Source organism: Mobula hypostoma, chromosome 21 (genome assembly GCF_963921235.1).
Source record: "Mobula hypostoma chromosome 21, sMobHyp1.1, whole genome shotgun sequence".
NCBI lineage: Eukaryota > Metazoa > Chordata > Chondrichthyes > Myliobatiformes > Myliobatidae > Mobula > Mobula hypostoma.
In genome coordinates this window covers 48893214-48912131 of record NC_086117.1, presented here as the reverse complement: position 1 = coordinate 48912131, position 18918 = coordinate 48893214, and the positions used below count along the sequence as shown (strand labels likewise).

At 41.9% G+C, this 18918-nt stretch overlaps 1 protein-coding gene across 3 annotated transcripts in view; it reads left to right on the top strand.

The window, feature by feature from the left end:
- The window catches only part of LOC134359997 (probable voltage-dependent N-type calcium channel subunit alpha-1B), a 910000-nt gene that overhangs the window by 770281 nt on the left and 120801 nt on the right, over nt 1–18918 (top strand). For all 3 annotated transcript variants that reach the window (XM_063073960.1, XM_063073961.1, XM_063073962.1), the window contains 5 exons: nt 2642–2738; nt 3466–3626; nt 7845–7982; nt 10342–10543; nt 16442–16606. In XM_063073960.1, the coding sequence (XP_062930030.1) occupies nt 2642–2738; nt 3466–3626; nt 7845–7982; nt 10342–10543; nt 16442–16606 (763 nt within the window). The remainder of the gene's footprint in view (nt 1–2641; nt 2739–3465; nt 3627–7844; nt 7983–10341; nt 10544–16441; nt 16607–18918) is intronic.

The following is an 18918-nucleotide window of genomic DNA, read 5'->3' as shown; positions in this document are numbered from 1 at the left end:
GTTAACGGGTCAAACATCTATGTTCTTGAGTAACAGGACCGGTAAGCTGGTGGTAAGCTTCCTGTGATTCTGAATCTGTTCAAGGGTATTGGTGTTGGTTTATTATTGTCACATGTACGGAGATACAGTGAGAAGTTTGTTGCATACTGTTCATACAGATCAGATCATTACACAGTGGATTGAGGTAGGACAATGTAAAACAGTAACAATGCAGAATAAAGTGTAACAGCTACCGAGAAAGGGCAGTGCAGCTAAACAAAGTGCAAGATCATAACCAGGTGGATTGTGAGGCCAAGAGTCCATCTTATCATTACTAGAAAACCATTTACTGGTTTTATAACAGCGGGATAGAAGCTGACGTTGAGCCTGATGGTACGTGCTATTAGGCTTTTGTAATTTACGCCTGATGGGAAAGGAGAAAAGAGGGATTGTCCGGGGTGAGCAGAGTGTGCAGTGTTTGATTATGCTGGCTGCTTTGCTGAGGCAGTGACTCCGTGGAAAGGAGTTTGGTTCCCGATGAACAGTCTATCTGCTTGAATGTACTTATGTGTTTTTATGAAAATTGCTTAGTAACAATTTTTAAAAGATTAAAATATTAATTACCTTCTTTATCGAGAATGTAGTCTGGTTTCAGTGGCACCATCAAGTCACAGAGGTCTCTCACTCACCACGTGTCCTCTTGCCACAGAACTAGGGCCTGAACTGATCTCAGGAGAGAGATAGACTGTTAGGATGAATGGTCCCCTGTTTGGGACACTGCCTTTACCTATAAATGACCACCTCAGCCAGGTCCAGGAGCAACCTGATGAGACGATTTCTCCTTCTCTGCCTCAGGTACCTGAAGGAGATTGAAAAAGAGGTTGCAATCTCTGTCACTTAGCCATCAGGCTCCTTTGGGATACAGAAGTGGACAGTGCCCTGAAAAACTATGAACTTGTTTAAACTGTTACTGCTTGGAACTGCCCTCTGTAACAGTCTGGATCTCAACATGGAGCGACCTCCCTCCCCTTCCAGTGGACCACCTAGCCATCAATCAAGATAAAATCTGCAGATGCTGGAAATCAGGAATTCAGCAGGCTAGGCAGCATCTATGGAAAAGAGTAAACAGTCGACATCTGCCAGAAAAAGCGGGATCTCCTGGTGGCCATTTCAATCCTACTTCCCATTCCCATTCTGACATATCAGTCCATGGCCTCCTCTACTGCTACGATGAGACCACACTCAGGTTGGAGGACCAGCACCTTGTATTCCAACTAGGTAGCCTCCAGCCTGATGGCATGAACATTGATTTCTTGAAATCCTGGTAACTGCCCCCCATTCCTTCACCATTCCCACTTCCCTCCCTCACCTCATCTCCTTACCTGCCCACCACCTCCCTCTGCTGCTCCACCCCCTTTCCTTGCCTCCATGGCCTTCTGCCCTCCCTATCAGATTCCCCATTCGCCAGGCCTATATCTCTTTCACCAATCAGCGTCCCAGATCTTTACTTCACCCCTCCCCCTTTCCCAGTTTCACCTATCACCTACGACCTAGTACTTCTTCATCCCCTCCCCCCACCTTCTTACTCTGACTTCTCTTTTTACAGTCCTGATGAAGGGTCTTGGCCCAAAATGTTAATGTTTACTCTTTTCCATAGATCCTACCTGGCCTACTGAGTTCCTCCAGCGTTTTGTGTGATACCCAGACATCACTGGTATGTCTGTAAGGTAGATAAGGATAAAGAGGTGGCGATGTGGAAGAACAGCACTTGCTACGACCTGCTGTCTGGGGAGTGGAATGACGCAGAGAGGATTGCAGAGAAACACCGCCAGATGTGAGGGATTTAGGATCAATTAAGTTTAAGATGGATTTCAGGGATTGACCTCAGTGAGAAATCCTGACTGACTGGCCAGAGCTATTGCTGGGCACTATCTTTGCCATCTCAGAAGCCTAGTGGCATACTTAGAGCACAGTGTGCCTGGTATCCCTGGTATCATCCACCTCCCTCCATTGGCATTGGTTTTCCACGATTTGTATCTGTAAAATTTATATATAACGGCCCTCCACTCACTGAATTTGATTTTGGAAAAATATACCCGTGTTTTTCTCGGAAACTTTGCTGTTGTTTCTGTCATAAGCTGTCTCTTTCTGAAGATGGATGTGTCTCTCCCTGAATAAACTCTTCTCGGGCTTCCAGACAGATACAGGTATCAATTTTAACCACATTTTGATGGCAAACTCTGCCATCTGCATTAGGGGTGATGCCTGATTGGTTAGTTCTTATGATGAGACTAACCAAATCAGGAGGGATGGACAATGGGGGTATAAATACCACTGGACTAGACATGCCCAGGCGTCATCCCTGAAGAAAGTGGTAGAGCTTGTCATCGAAACATGGTTAAAATTGATACTTGTACTGGACTGAAGCTCAAGAGGAGATTATTCATCATATATGCCAGGAAAGCACTAGATCCTTTTTTGAGCATCTTCTCTTTTGTGTATCAAGGCTTCCAGTAATGGGAGGTCTTGGAGATTGCTCTCCCTGTGTTATATAATTATTCCAACTAAACATTTCCTTCTGCTCTGGAGTGTTCTGTTTGTAATTCTTGTCTGCCTCATTCCTGCATTCAATGGTGGTTAACTCCTGGACTTTATTTGTCAGAGGGAACAAAGGAAAGGACCTCAACACCATCAAGTCACTCCGTGTTCTCCGTGTCCTGAGGCCACTGAAGACCATCAAACGTCTGCCCAAGTTAAAGGTACTGAATTTTGAATTATCGTGCTTTTGCAGTGAAAGCATTTTGGAAAAACTGCTGGTAAAATCAAGAAACTAAACATTTCCTTTTCGCCACTTTTTACTGTACACATCTAGTTTCATTCAGCAATGTTGGTTTTCTTACAGAGTCTAGCTATGTTTCTTCTTCATTAGCACTCTATAGCATGAGATTGGCTTAGATGCTACAACACTCATTCTGTTAATACCTGAACTGCACAATTCACATTCTGCAAAAAAGTGTCCTACACAACAGGTACAAATCTTTAAAAAGAGATCGTTTAACCTGCATTTCAAATATAATCGCGAAATAGTCTTTAAATGTCTGCTTTAAATTTTGTGCAGGTGATGCAGGACCACTTTAAGAAGGTCCTTCTCCTCCTGCTATAATTGCTGCAAGATAAGGATTTGGCAAGTTCTTAATCGAACATTTGAGGTTTAATTCAGGCATTTAATGTTATAATAGGGTTGTTAATGGTGTCACAATGACGTTCCCTGACGTGAAGATATAAATATCCTTTTACCCATGGGTCAGAGATTACTGCCTGTTAAACTTGGGGCCCACGATCTCAAGAGGTATCAACTTTAAAAATGATGAGTTGCAAGCTGTTCAGTAATCCTTTAAGTTTGATTGGAACATGGCAGTGCCTTTCCTGGTTTCATCTTGTTTCTGATGTTGTGTTGGTAGCTGACTTCAGGTGTGTTTCCTTCAGGCTGTCTTTGACTGTGTGGTGAACTCGCTGAAGAATGTTCTGAACATACTGACCGTTTACATGCTGTTCATGTTCATCTTTGCTGTCATTGCCGTGCAGCTCTTCAAGGGCAAATTCTTCTACTGCACTGATGAGTCAAAGGATTTGGAAAAGGACTGCAGGTAAAATCTGACAAATGAACGTGACAAACTGGAATGCAGTGTGAAGCTGAGTTAATGTTGCACAAACCTCTTCCTCTTCTGGTAGAACAAAATGCCAGACAGCAACATTAGTGCTGGTAATTCAGCTGACTTTATTGGACTGAGTGTCATGGAGTAGCCATGTAGCTCGCCCCGTCTATACTGCCCATTATGTCTATCTATAGTAGTCATACTTGCCTGTATTAATTCTATATTGCCCATGCCCTGTGCATTCAAGTACCTGTCTAGATGCTTCTAAAATGTCATTTTTGTTCTTGCCATGACCACCTCCTCCAGCAGCTCATTCCAAACACCAAGTGCTGTTTGTGTGGAATGTCTACCCAGCACATCCTCGTTAAACCTCCTCCCTTCCCCTCTACCAAAACCAATGCCCTCTAGTCTCAGGCACCCCTGCCTTGAGGAAATGCTCGCTACCTACCCTGCCCATTTCTCTCATAATGTTATATCTCTATCAAGTCAGCTCTTGGGTGCCTGCATTCCTGGAGAAAGTCAAAGTCTATCCAGCCTGTCCTGACAACTCAAGCCCTGCTATCCCAACAATGTCCTTTTGAATCTTCTCTGAAGCTTCATCATGTCACAACACAGTGCAACACCATTAGACACTGTGTAACAAGCAGTAGTAAGTCAAGGCAACTGGACTCACCGTGTTGCCTCGAAGATATCTCACCATTTATCCAAGGGGCTTCTTCAATTCTAATCCATGGCGGGTAGTTTTCTGGGTTATAAACTCTGTGAGTTGTTTAAAGATATAGCAATCACATGAGTGTCATTAGTCCAATATTTGCATGGAAGGAGGTGTGAACTGTTGTGGAGTCGCCAAGGTAGAGATGTCAAGGCTGCATTGTAAGTAGCTGATTGGTGGTATTGTACCCACCCCCTCTATTCAGGGTTGGGTTTCCAGTTTGACAAAGATGGCTTTTCTAATCTCTCCTTTCAAACCACCTGCCCTCCCTGGCCAAAAATATGCACATTGTTATCATCAAAGGAGTGCCCCTTATCCCTTAAACTCTATGCTAATAACAGGGGAAGAATTTCTAGGCAAATAGCCTCCACTTTGATTTTGAGATAAGTAATTATAAAGAATGTTTTGATTTTAACTTTAGTATTAGTATTGATTATGTACTAAGATATAGTGAAAAGCTGTCTTGCATACTGTTTATACAGATTGAATCATTAAACGGTGCATTGAGATGGAAGGAGGTAAAGCAATAACAGAATAAGGTGTATGATCTTAACAAAGTGGATTGTGAGATCAAAGTCCATCATATCATATGAGGTCCATTCCAGACCTAGATGGAAGTTGTCTATGAGCCTATTGCTATGTGCTTTCAGACTCTGTATCTTCTGCCTGATAGGAGAGGGGAGAAGAGAGAATACCTGAGTGGGTGCAGTCTTTGATAAAGCTGGCTGGTATACTCAGGCAGCAAGAAGTGCAGACAAGGTGCATGGAAGGTTCTGCTCAATAGCATACTCTCTCACTGCTCCATAGATAGGGCTGGTGTACTCACCCTCACCTGAGACCCTTCGCAATGACCTTCTGTGTGAGCGCCGGGTGTGCAGCCTCATTAAACCACCTGGAACCGACCCACTAACACCAGGCAAATGTCGGAAGCGATAGATTTCCACCAGTGCCATTTTGGTTTTCACTTCTCTGATCCCAAATGATACTGGGAATTTTCTGCGCCTTCTGCGTTTTATAACGTTTACAGGTTTCTTTGATTGTGTTCACTCCCTCTAACCACCCTCTGCTGCAAACTCCCCCGTCAACATGAATGGCTGGTTAGCCCCAGAGAGAATTTAGATTAACTATTGTTTATCTTTATTGAGGCAACACAAAAAGGCATGCAATTTGGATAAAGGTTTGTTCACTCGTTACGTGAATGGTCACGATCTTTGCATGACCGTGATTGTTATTGGTGAATTTCTCTACACAGTGGTTTACCATTGTCTTCTTCTGGGCAGAGTCCTCACAAGATGGGCGACCCCAGCCATTATCAATACTCTTGTGATGTGCACCGGCTTCACCTGACCTTGGTCGGGGTGCTAATCAGGTGCTACACCATGCCCAAGGTTAACCTGCAGGCCAGCAGAGGGAAGGAGCACTTTACACCTCCTTTGGTAGAGATGAACTTCCACCCCACCACCCATTGGGTAAAACTAACGGTGCAGTTCACACAAGACTTAACTATCCATATACACACACAACCACGGGGTTTCCCTGACATTTCCTGAACAGTCAATAAGAATAGAAAGATCAGTACTCAGGAATAGGAGCTCACGTTGGCCAGAAGTCCCTTTTCCTTCTGATGTAATCTCCACACTTTTAATGTAGACTCATCAACTTCTATTGTTTTGTCTCCAGAGTTTTTGCTGCTTCTGCCACTGAAATATTCCATTCGTACCTACTTTCTTATCAGTTCCACACTGTTTTGTTTGAATTATGTTGTTTCTTTCTAATCAGACTAGCCAGTGCCTGTGTCAGACTAGCTTAATTAATATGCTTCTCCAATGGCTTTGGGACTGCCTGGTGAAGGAAGCCATTGAAATAAAACTAGAGGAAGAGAATTTTAACAAAGGCGAAGGTCTCGTTCTAAGTAAGAACTGGGATTCGATTGTAAACTAGGTGGGACAGCAGAAACCTGATTGGATGAGGACTAACCAATCAGGATGGACGGACAAGGTGGGTTATAAACACTACTGAACTAGACATGCCCAGGCATTATCGTTGATGAAGATGGCAGAGTTTGTCATCGAAACGTCGGGTACCTGTAGCCGGCTGGAAGCCCAAGAAGAGTTTATTCGTCACATACGCCAAGAAAGCACTGGATCCTTTTTCAGGCTAGCCTGTGTCTCCTAGAGCTAGCCCACTGTCTCACCCTAGCAGAGATGTTGATTTTGTCCTGCTCATTGCTCCTCTACACACTGTAATTTATAACTAACGTGTTTTCTCATTCCCAGTTCTGATGCAGGGTCTTCGCCCTGAAAAGTTAACTCTGTTTCTCTTTCCACAGGTGCTGGCCGACCTGTTGAGTGTTTCTGGCATTTTCCTTGACTCATTTCTTTCTTGATTTCAGACTTCTAACATATTTAGTTGTCCGATTTTCATATCAAAATCAGAAGCATTTCTGGGGCTGTACTGTGGGTGGGGGGGGGGATGTAGATAGAAGCTACTAATGTTTGGAGATATCATCACCCCAAATCAACCCACTACCCACTCCCTAGGGCAACAGTCCTGCTCCTTCTAGCCCCACCTGGAACACCCTAGAAAGTTTGAGAAAGGAAAAAGTTTGCAGCTCTGTGAGGAGAGGAAGAAAGGTGGAACTAGCTAGATTAACATTCAATTAAACCAGTATGGATCCAATGAGTGAAATGGCTGTCTTCCACACTGTAACCACTTTATGAACCTTTCTATACCTTTCAATCACTTCTGGCTTTGAACAGCCCTCAACTGTGCCTGGCCTGGACAGCCCGATGAGCGTCTTAATAAGAGCAATTTGATTGGCTGCACCCTGCTACTTATGCAGTAAATTTGAATAAAACTGGTGCCCTCTCAGAAGATAAATAGCCAAGTTGGTTGTAACTGCTGTCACCAGGCAGACAGGACCAAGTTAAATTCCAGTTATGGTGAAAATTGAGCAGTTTTCTCCATGAACCAGCTGTCTGCTCCATCAGGCATTTTCTGCCAGTACTCTTGCCCACCTTCTTCTTCAGTGGTTGCTTCAGTCATGGACAACCACAGGCCCAATGATTTGGCATCTTACTCCTCGCACCTATTGATGTGTGGCTTTATCTACACCATTATCTGAACAGTGTAAGCTGTGCATTGACCAATATCTCAACCATTCCATGAAAAATTCTTAAGAATACCACACTTTTTTTGGTGGGGGGGGGAATATTGCCCCAATATCTGGATTCACATTTCATTGTGACCAAGTGCAAAATTCAATAAAAAATCAAACATGTTTGATACCCCATGTAAGAGTTCCAGATTAATGGAGCCAATTTGTCCCAGGTAGATATTTATCTGAGAGTTAGACTCCAAGCTAAATGTTAATAAAAGCTAGTGCAGCCTGGTGTTGCATTCAAAACTATCTAATTCCAAATGTTCTCCACCAGGTTTCACTTGGGTCACAAAAAACTGGAAAGTGAAAGCATTCCTGTTCTGATGTTACTTTGCAGGGGTCAGTATCTAGTTTATGACAATGACGAAATTGAGGCAGAACCCAGGGAATGGAAGAAATATGATTTCCACTACGATAATGTGCTCTGGGCCTTACTGACGTTATTCACAGTGTCAACTGGTGAAGGGTGGCCAACGTAAGTATTACATTCAATTGTATTTGTGCGGTGATTATCGGGCATTATCTGGGCACCAGCACATCATTGTCCAGTTGTGATTACCCCTGCATGTTAATGGAGTCAGATGCATAGGGGCAAGGGTAACCGGTGATGTAAGCTGAACTTCTTCCCATAAGTGTCTTAAAAGTGTAATTTCATATTGTGTAAATTAAAATGCCCAAGGCTATACATGTTTTAATGAGATTCTGAAGAAGATTAATTGATAAAGGAAGCTCCCCAATAACTTGGCAGCCGGATTAGATCTGTACAATCTGATTTATACTTTGTGGTCACCAGGCACTTTTTCACAGTACCTTAGATGTTGATATCGTGAACACTTTGTCATCTCTGCTTTCATGTTGGCCTCAAGACTTCCAAGATATTTTTTTGTTAGCAAAATGTTTCCAGAAAAAGTGAATGGATGATATGTATGTTTTGTGGATGAATCACAAAATGTTTAAAAGGCAGCTTCAGTCAGTAGTTGAGAAGGCAAATGACATTTTGGCCTTTATGGCAAAGAGCTGGAGTTTCAAAAGTGGGAGGTTTTGTTAAGATTAGGCATTGCATCTAGCATATTGAATGCATTTTAGGTCCTCGTACCTAAGAAAGGAGTCATATCATAATTCAGAATCAGATTTATTATCACTGGCATATGTTGTGAAAGTCGGTGCTTTGTAGCAGTAGTATAGTGCAATACATAAAACAAAGTATATATATAAAGAATGGTGCACAAAGAGCAGAATAGTGAGCTAGTATTCATGGGTCCACAGACCACCCCTGACGGTAGTCATGAGAAGGGGGTATGTGAGGGTCCTTTGTGAATGTAGTAACATTGACATAGAAGGTAGGAACAAACGATGTAGTAACATTAGAGGCAGTCCAGCAGAGATTCATCAAGTTAATTCTGGAAATGTGTGGATTATCTAAACAAGGGAAGTTAAATGGGTTAGGTTTGTAGTTTTTTTAAAGATTTTAGACGAATGAGGGGTGTCATTATTGAAACTTGCATGATCTGATGAAGCGTATCAAAATATTTATACCAGTTGGAGAATTTCAAATGAGGAGACATAGTTATGGTCATTTAATATCGAGGTATGTAGAAATTTCTTTGTGTAGGGCAGGGGTTCCCAACCTTTCATTGGCCCATGGGCCTATACTGTTAAGCAAGGTGTCCGTGGACCTCAGGTTGGGAACCCCAGGTGTAGAGGGTGATGAATCCCTGATGTTTTTTACTCCAGAGAGATAATGGGGCTGGATCATTTGAAGTACTTAAAGAGGAGGTTTTCAAAGCTTGTTATGCTGAAGCCTGTGGGGATCTGGTCCGGAGATGATCCGCCATGATCTTATTGAGTAGTGAGAAAGGTTCAAGGGGCCCAGGTTCTACTGTCTTGTGTTCTTGTGTTGTATAGAAGCACATTTTTTTCCAAATGTCTTCTTAGCAAATGGAAAAAAAGAAGAGCCAATACATTCTGTCTTTATCTGAAAGGAGCTGACATTATCTGATAGAAAGCTTCATCAATTTTGAAGCAGTTCTTCTGTTTTTCCTTGGCTGAACTTTCTGGTGTTTTTCCCAGAACTGTTTGAAAGTCATTCAGTTGGTGAATGGTAAAAGTACCTGCAGAAAATAGTGAGCTCAGGGCAGGATGAGAAACCCCAAAGCATCCGATAAAGAACAAGACATACACTCAGTGGCCAATTTATTAGGGACGCCTGCTCATTAATGCAAATATCTAATTAACCAATCATGTGGCAGCAACTCGGGTGGATCTTCAACTCAGGTGTAATGTCATATGGAAGGCCATCATTAGGGGCAAGTTCAGGAGTTGGAGAGATGGACAGAGTTCGTGCTTGCGTTTATGATGTAACAATGATCTTTTAAATTCAGCATGTCGTGGTACAACTCGATTAGGGTTCTGGAGACACGTGTTTTATTTTTGATGAAAATCCTATCAAAAAACAGTTTCTGTAGATTCTCTGAAATTACTGCAGGAACTTAAGGGAAACTCAGTGGAAAATCTATAGCCTTGTGTTTACTTATTTACTTAGAGCTTTTTAGAGAAATTTTTTAAGGCTATACATAAATCACATATAATGTACAAAAATATAATGTTAAAGCAAATTGATTCACTTGAAAACCAGGGATTTATTATGACATTCTCAGCTATGATATGAGAATTCAAAATATCTCCAAACTATTAAGACATGAGAACAAGTTTTTTGTTGTGAATATTCAAAGTCCACAAAGGAACTCCAGTTTTTCAGATACAAGTTTTCTACTTGGCAAGTGAAGTTAAGTTACTGTAATTTCCTCACTTGATTTTTATTCTCTGTTCCCCAGGGTTTTAAAGCACTCTGTGGATGCCACAGAAGAAGATCAGGGGCCCAGCCCCAGCTACCGGATGGAAATGTCCATATTTTATGTTGTGTACTTTGTGGTGTTCCCATTTTTCTTTGTGAATATTTTTGTTGCTCTGATTATCATCACGTTCCAGGAACAGGGTGATAAGGTGATGTCTGAATGCAGCCTGGAGAAAAATGAGGTAGGGCGTCACCGATCTTCCCACTGTTGTCCAACTTGTCTGTGATTCAGCATTCTGAATTTCTCCAGGAGCTAGTTCCTATTCCATATATAATGAACTATATAAACTAGGGGCAGCACAGTAGAGTAGTGGTTAGTACAACAGTTTACAGTACAGGCAACCCAGGTTCAATTCCCGCCGCTGCCTGTAAGGAATATGTGCGTTCTCCTCGTGACCACATGGGTTTCCTCTGGGTGCTCCAGTTTCCTCCCACAGTCCAAAGACATACCGGTTGGGGTTAATTGGTCATTGTAAATTGTCCCATGATTAGGCTAGGATTAAATCAGGGCTGCATCCGAATAAAAATAAATAAAAAATATTTCAAACCCCAAACTACCACAGGTGGCCTCCTTTCTTTTCATGAAGGGCATTCACTTACGAATGATTACATCAACTGCAGGAAAATAATTCTTGTTTGCTACCCGTTTGGGGTGGTGAAGGCAGGTAGTGAAGGGGGAGCACATAGCTAATTACATTTTGAAATCATTGAAATTTAACAGAGAGATGAACTTTTGCAAGTAATCCCACTTTACCGCTTTCGATCCATAATCTTGAAAGTGATACCACACCATATGTTCATCTAGATTCTAGAGTTTCCTGTGACAGCGAATTGTAGATCTCCGCATCTCTTTGGGTGTAAAGCTCTTTCCTTGACTCCCGTTGGATTCTTCAACTCGATGTCTTAAATCGCTGTTGGCCTCTCTGCTCAGGGAATTGATTTGTCTCGTCCCTCCTAACTATAATTGTCTCAGTCAGTTCTCCCCTCCTCCAAACAGCAAGAGTGTAGAACAAAGAATGCACAGTCTAGGACCAGACGGTGCAGCCTGAGATTAGAAGGACATCCCTTTTGTGCAGAGATGAGGAGGAATTTCTTTAGCCAGAGGGTGGTAAATCTGTGGAATTTATTGCCACAGACAGCTGTGGAGGCCAAGTCATTGGGGATATTTAAAGTGGAGGTCCTTAATTAGTAAGAATGCCAAAGGTTATGGAGAGAAAGGCAGGAGAAGTGGGTTGAGAATTATAACAAATCAGGCATGATGGTACGGCAGAGTTGGCTCAATACGCCAAATGGCCTAATTCTGCTCCTATGTCTTATGGACAGAGAAAGAACGGACTGTGACTGTAACAGAGAGTTGAAGAATGTAATGTAGGAAACCAGGATGAAATGGGGTGTTTCATACAGTTGCAGAGTTGTACCATACAGAGATGTGGCCTTCAGCCCACCATGCCTATGCTGACCTGTTTACTCTTCTGCCTTAATCCCATTTACCTGAATAAGGTCCACGTCCTTCTAAGCCTTGCCTATTGGGGTGCCTTTCTACATAAAGTAAACTTTCCCTCAAATCCCCTTTAAAACCCTTCCTTTCACCTTAAACCAATGTCTGCTTGTTTTTTTGATACCTCAATGATAGGAAACGGATTATGATTACCTCCTCTATCTGTGGCTCTTAGAATTTTATACCAGGGAATCCCTCAGTCTCCTCTGCACCAGAATAAAGAAGCCTAGCCTCATTAGCAACAGAAGACAAAGATCCCCCAGAATTCAAACAATCTAAGGACACAGTTACCATTTTAGGATGCTTGAATGCAGCAGGTACTCACTGGTGATCAGAAAATGTACATGTCCTAAGGCCTTGAAAGGTGTTAAAATTGACCCAGTAACATAGAAAACCTACAGCACAATACAGGCCCTTTGGCCCACAAAGTTGTGCCGAACACATCCCTACCTTAGAAATTACTAGGCTTACGTACAGCCCTCTATTTTTTCTAAACTCAATGTACCTATCCAAAAGTCTCTTAAAAGACCCTATCGTGTCCATCTCCACCACAGTTGCTGGCAGCCCATTCCACGCACTTGAAAAAAACTTACCCCTGACGTCTCCTCTGTACCTACTCCCCAGCACCTTAAACCTGTGTCCTCTTTTGGCAACCATTTCAGCTCTGCGAAAAAGCCTCTGACTATCCACATGATCAATGCCCTCTCATCATCTTATACACCTCTATCAGGTGACCTCTCATCCTCCGTCGCTCCAAGGAGAAAAGGCCAGGTTCACTCAACCTATTCTCATAAGGCATACTGCCCAATAAAAAATAGCTGGATTACCACCGATATTATGTTAGAGTAGTTTGAAAAATATTTTGTGCCAGGAGCCGGAGCAATTGCACATCTATAGGGCTACTCAAATATTGCAAAATTACTATTTTGGATAACTGTTCAGCTCATCCCAAAGCTGAACACGTGTGTGAAAATAGCGTTTGTACTGTGTACTTACCACCAAACTGTACATCGCTTATACAATCCCAAGACCACTCTCTAAAGGCCAAGTATTGTTTGCTTTTCACTAAACTCCTGTTAGATGAGGTTGAATGCTGGCAATTCTGAACAGACATTTATTAAAGAATTTAATATGAAGGACGTTCATTGTATAAAATCCTAAGGGGATTGGACAGGCTAGATGCAGGAAGATTGTTCCCGATGTTGGGGAAGTCCAGAACGAGGGGTCACAGTTTGAGGATAAAGGGGAAGCCTTTTAGGACCAAGATTAGCAAAAACTTTTTCACACAGAGAGTGGTGAATCTGTGGAATTCTCTGCCACAGGAAACAGTTGAGGCCAGTTCATTGGCTATATTGAAGAGGGAGTTAGATATGGCCCTTGTGGCTAAGGGATCAGGGGGTATGGAGGGAAGACTGGTATAGGGTTCTGAGTTGGATGATCTGCCATGATCATACTGAATGGCGGTGCGGGCTCGAAGGGCCGAATGGCCTACTCCTGCACCTATTTTCTATGTTTCTATGTTTCAAACCCTCCCGTAAATAAATTTCTCCAATCCAGGCAGCATCCTGATAAATCTCCTCTGCACCCTCCAAGCACAACCACATGCTGACGCTACTGTATTTCTTGTTCTACTGACTATCCTGTTGTACATAATATTTATTATTAATTACTATAAATGCACATTTGAATGGAGACGTAATGTGAAGATTTTTACTCCCCATGTATTTGAAGAGTGTAAGTAATAAAGTCAATTCAATTCAACCCTTCCCATAATGCGGTAACCAGACCTGCACAAGATACTCCACATGGGGCCTAACTAGTTACAAAACTAGTGTTCTATCTTTTATATTCTATGCTGTAACCCAAAAGGCGAGCATGTCATACACCTTCCGTACTGCTCTTTTTATGAGCGTGGCCACTTTCAGAGGGCTATGTTTTTGGACCATTAAGTCTCTCTGTTTATCAGCATTCCTGAGTGGCCTACCATTTACTGTATATGTCCTGCCTCTATTTGATTTAGCAAAGTGGATCACCTCACAGTTGCCGGGATTAAATTCCATACGCCACCGTTTTGCCTAACTTTCCATCTGATTTATCTCCTGCTGTAGCCTTAGGTAATCTATCTCACTATCCAGCAGTGGAATTTAAGGAATGAATCTTAATAACAGGGACTAAATGGATGGAGGAGGTTGAAAGTAGATATCATGAAAGAAATGAATCTTGCAAATTGCTAACAGCTGTCTGTGCATCTTAACTATGTGATTGTTGAGTGATTTGGCAAAGAGCCAATATTAGTTGGCATATGTGAAATGCATTGAAAAGGCACAGTTTCTGCACAAATCTCATATGTTTTCTAACCATAAGAGATTCTGGAGATGCTGGAAATGACTTGCAACACATACAAAAAGCTGGAGGAACTCAGCAAGTCAGGCAGCATGCCTGGAGCAGAGTAAACAGTCAACATTTTGGGCCTAGACCCTTCATCAGGATAGAAGTTTTCTTATTTCACAGTCACTTAATATTGTATGCTTAAATAAAAGTAGAAAATGTCAAAAATAAGCCAGACATCACCAGTGGTAAGATAAACGGGGTTAATAATCTGGAACTCTGACAACATGTCTTAAATTACATAGATAGGGGAAAGGTCTTTGAGAGGAAGGAGACTGAGGCTGAGTGACACACTTGGCAGTGGTGCCTGCCGAGAGAGCCCTGAAGACTTGTAAATTGCAGTCGATTTCTCTGGATGAGGTGTCAATAAAGAGAAAAATGAACGCAGTAGGGAGAAACAAGCAATTGTTGGATCCGAGGAGTCAAACCCCTGCAGGTGTTGCAAATTTGAAATAAACTGGAGAATATTGAGAAGCACACAAAATGCCGGAAGAAATCAGCAGGTCAGGCAGGAGTTACAGAGGGGAATAAACAGTCGATGCTTCAGGTTGAGACCTTTCATCAGGACTCGAAAGGAAGAAGGAAGAAACCAGGATAAGAAGGTGGGGGAGTACAAACTGGTAGGTCATTGGTGAGTCCAGGTAAGGGGGAAGGTTGGCGTTTGGGAGAGGAGGGAATGAAGTATGGGGTTGTGAGGAGAGAGGTGGAAGAGATAAGGGGCTAAAGAGGAAGGAATCTAACAGGAGAGGACAGTGAACGAAGGAAGAAAGGGAAGGAGGAGGTGTGAGAGAGGAACCAGAATGGGAAATGGAAAAAATAGAGAAGAAGGAGGGGGGAAGAGAAATTACTGGAAATTTAGAAACTGATGTTCATGCCATCAGGTTGGAGGCAACCTAGACAGAAAATGTGATGTTGCTCCTCCAACCTTCATATGGCCTCTCAGTGGGAATAGAGGACACCGTGAACAGACATGTCAGAATGGGAACGGGAAGGGGAAGCTGTAGCAAAATGAATGGCCCCCTGGGAGATCCTGCCCTCTTTGCAGACAGACCAATCTCATCGACGTAGAGGACACCAGACACAATACGCGAACCAAAAAGATGAGCAGGTGAAGTGCCGCCTTACCCAGGAGTGTTTGGGGCCCTGAACAGTGGGTGAGGGAGGAAACGTAGGGGTGGGTATAGCACTTGTCACACTTGCGGGGATGTGTCAGGAGGGAGATCGATGGACAAGGGAGTCACATGGCAAAGGAGAATATTGGGAGTGTCCTTCAGGTCAGGCATCTGTGAGAGAAATAGAAACAGAGAGGGATTATAATGGCCTCCAAAACCCTATATAAGTCAAGGAACAACATTTCATCTCCAGTCAGGAATGTGGGAGCATCCACCTCTTTTTCTTTTCAAATCTTTTTATTATTATATTATTCAAAAATAATGCGAATACATCAGAGTAAACAACACTTACAATCTCTCAAGGGGGAAAAAACATTTTAAGGATTGAAAAATTTTTGGTGATAATAAATTAAAACAAAACACTACTAAGCAGAAAAAGGGGAGGGGGGTAACCCATTAGGTGTACAACCTGGAGTCATGCGTCATACAAAAAGCTTCTAAAGATAAACATCAAACCGCCAGCAAGAAGAAAAAAATACCAAAAATTTACAATTAGATTGTGGAGGAAATCTATCAATTAACTCAAATGATAGTAATGAGCAAATGAACCCCATCTTTTCTCAAAATCAAATAAGGGTTCAAAGGTTGGACTTCTAATTTTCTCCAAACTAAGACATAGCATCACTTGAGAGAACCATTGTGACAAAGTGGGAGCTGATGTATCCTTCCACTTCAACAAAATGGCCCTCCTAGCTATCAATGTAACAAATACAATAACATGTTGGTCAGACACAGAGATACCACGGATATTTTGAGGAATTATTCCAAGGAACACAGTTAATTTGTTAGGTTGTAAATTAATTTTAAGTGCTTTAGAAATTGTCGAAAAAACTGACTTCCAGAACTGTTTCAGTAGGGAGCATCCACCTCATTTTCGCTTTTGGAAATTGCCCTCTGAAGGTTTGCACAGACTCCACAATTAAATGTTATGCAATCTTCCTGTTTCTCCATGGATGCTGCATCTTTTCATTCCAGCTAAATGGTCGTTCTCTAATTCAGACCTTTTGCTGTTTTGTTTCCAGAGAGCCTGCATTGATTTTGCTATAAGTGCCAAGCCTCTTACCCGATACATGCCACAGAACAAGCAGACTTTCCAGTACAAGATGTGGAGATTTGTGGTCTCCCCCCCTTTTGAATATTTTATAATGGCCATGATCGCACTCAACACCATCGTGCTGATGATGAAGGTGAGCTGTCTCAGCCAAGCGCTCCATGAACCTGGAGTTTGGTTGTCACAGAGATGTTACTTCAATTTTCAATGACAAAGTTAAATTCTTCTGCTTTAAGAACTGTTATTTCTACTTACATGACACTTTGCTTGTCATTATTCACCCTAAAAGTCCACCTTCCTAAGATGGGGCTCAAGACAAGAAACGTGATTTGAGGTGCACCGGAGTTGCCAGCTGAGCGGTGTTACATTCTTGAAGGTGTTGACTAGAACCCCCTCCCTCTCCAACACCTATTTCTTTATAGTGAGCTCTAGTTTGACTTATCAATATTATCTGATCCTGAGGAATACAAGGGAAATTCTAACTTTGAGCAATAGTACAAGGCACTTAATAGGTATTTCTCAGATTTCCACTGACTTCAGTGAGGAGGAATGTGTAAAAGGTAGCTGATTTAACATAACCATTTTAATTCTATCAACCAATTAGACCTTTTTTCCCCAAACCTGTGAACTCATCGTCAGTGAAGGTGCTCCTGACAACTGGAAATCACCTCTTTTTTAAGGTAAAAGTTTGTTACATGTGATCATTGAACATTAGTTCATGAGTTCTGTTATTAACACACATTTAGACCCGTCCTGCTATAATAAGATACTGGACTGATTGTGAGGCAGTAAGCTGATCCAGGAGTTGTCTGAACGTGCGATAAAAAAGCAATTTATTATTGTCGTTAGGCCTTCAATTCAAGTGTAAAAATATGTTATATTTCATAATGTCCCTGCTTAGGGGTTGAAGTTTTATTTAATTTTAAGCTTTTTTAAAGCCTGTAGTCACTAGAATTCAGAGGAATCAGGGGTGACCTCATTGAAAACTGTTGAATGGTGAAAGGCCTTGATAGAGTGGATGTGGAGAGGATGTTTCCTGTGGTGGGAGAGTCTGAGACCGGAGGACACAGCCTCAGAATAGAGAGGCGTCCTTTTAGAGAATGGAGATGAGAAGGAATTTCCTTAGCTAGAGGGTGGTGAATCTGTGGAATTTCTTGCCACAGGCAGCTGTGGAAGCCACGTCTTTATGTATATTTAAGGCATAGTTTGATAGATTCTTGATTGGTCATGACATGAAGGGATACGGGGAGAAGGCAGGAGATTGGGGCTGAGAGGAAAATTAGATCAGCTGTAATGAATGGCAGAGCAGACTCAATGGGCCAAATGACCTAATTCTGCTCCTATATTTTATGGTCTTGTGGTTTTGTCAACGGTACAACAAGTGTTGATAGATGTAAACACAAGGAATTCTGCGGAAGCTGGAAATTCAAGCAACACACATCAAAGTTGCTGGTGAACGCAGCAAGCTAGGCAGCATCTCTAGGAAGAGGTACAGTCGACGTTTCGGGCCGAGACCCTTCGTCAGGTGTTGATAGATAACTTTATTCCACTGACGTGTGTTTAAGTTCACATCAAGAATGTATGATTTGGTGACTTTATCTGTATGTTTATTGAGAGGAATTATGCAACTTAGGGGTAGAAACATAAAGGTCGATATAGACTTGATAAAATTAAAATAATAAATCAGTAATACAAATTTTCATGATGCTCCCAGTGGTACAATTAGTTTAAAAAAACTAGATATGGGATATCTGGTACAAAAATAACTTACAGATAATGTGATGAGTTACTGGCTCTCTAATGAACAAAGCAATGACAGTCATGTCAATAATTAAACAATCAAAAATAAATTAGAATATTATTATGATACAATAATATTTCTAAAACTAGCATTTTATTGTGAAATTTTAAACATGCCACATCAGGATGAAATTGGGCACAAGTGCATTTAGGGATCATGAATATAACAGATTAATTTTCAATTGATAATGAGACAAATAGAAGCGTTAATGCTATCATGACTGTTCTGTTTGAAGAAGAGCTCTCCAAACGAAACCCATCATCTACCAAGTGGTGTGTGTTCTTTGAAGAACATGCCTCTTCTGAAACATTTCTATGCTCTCTTTAAATGGGAAGTAATGTCCTTTCAGGCAACAAATTTCTTTTGCTACACTTCTCCAGATCTGACACCATCCTTGTTAAATCCCCTTTGCACCCTCTCCAGTACAGCTTCTCGAGGTGGGTGTGCCGGGTTTTGTTACTTCTGATCAGCTGACTGCCTTATAAAGTCAAGAATAATGACTTCCCAGTGGCCATTGTGATGTCTAACAGTGTGCCAAATAGAGAGGTATATTTGTACAATCCATATCATTGAAATATGCCCAGCAGAGTTAATCTTCATTGACCATCAGAGCTGAACTTCAGAAAATGAACACATTTAATTGGTTG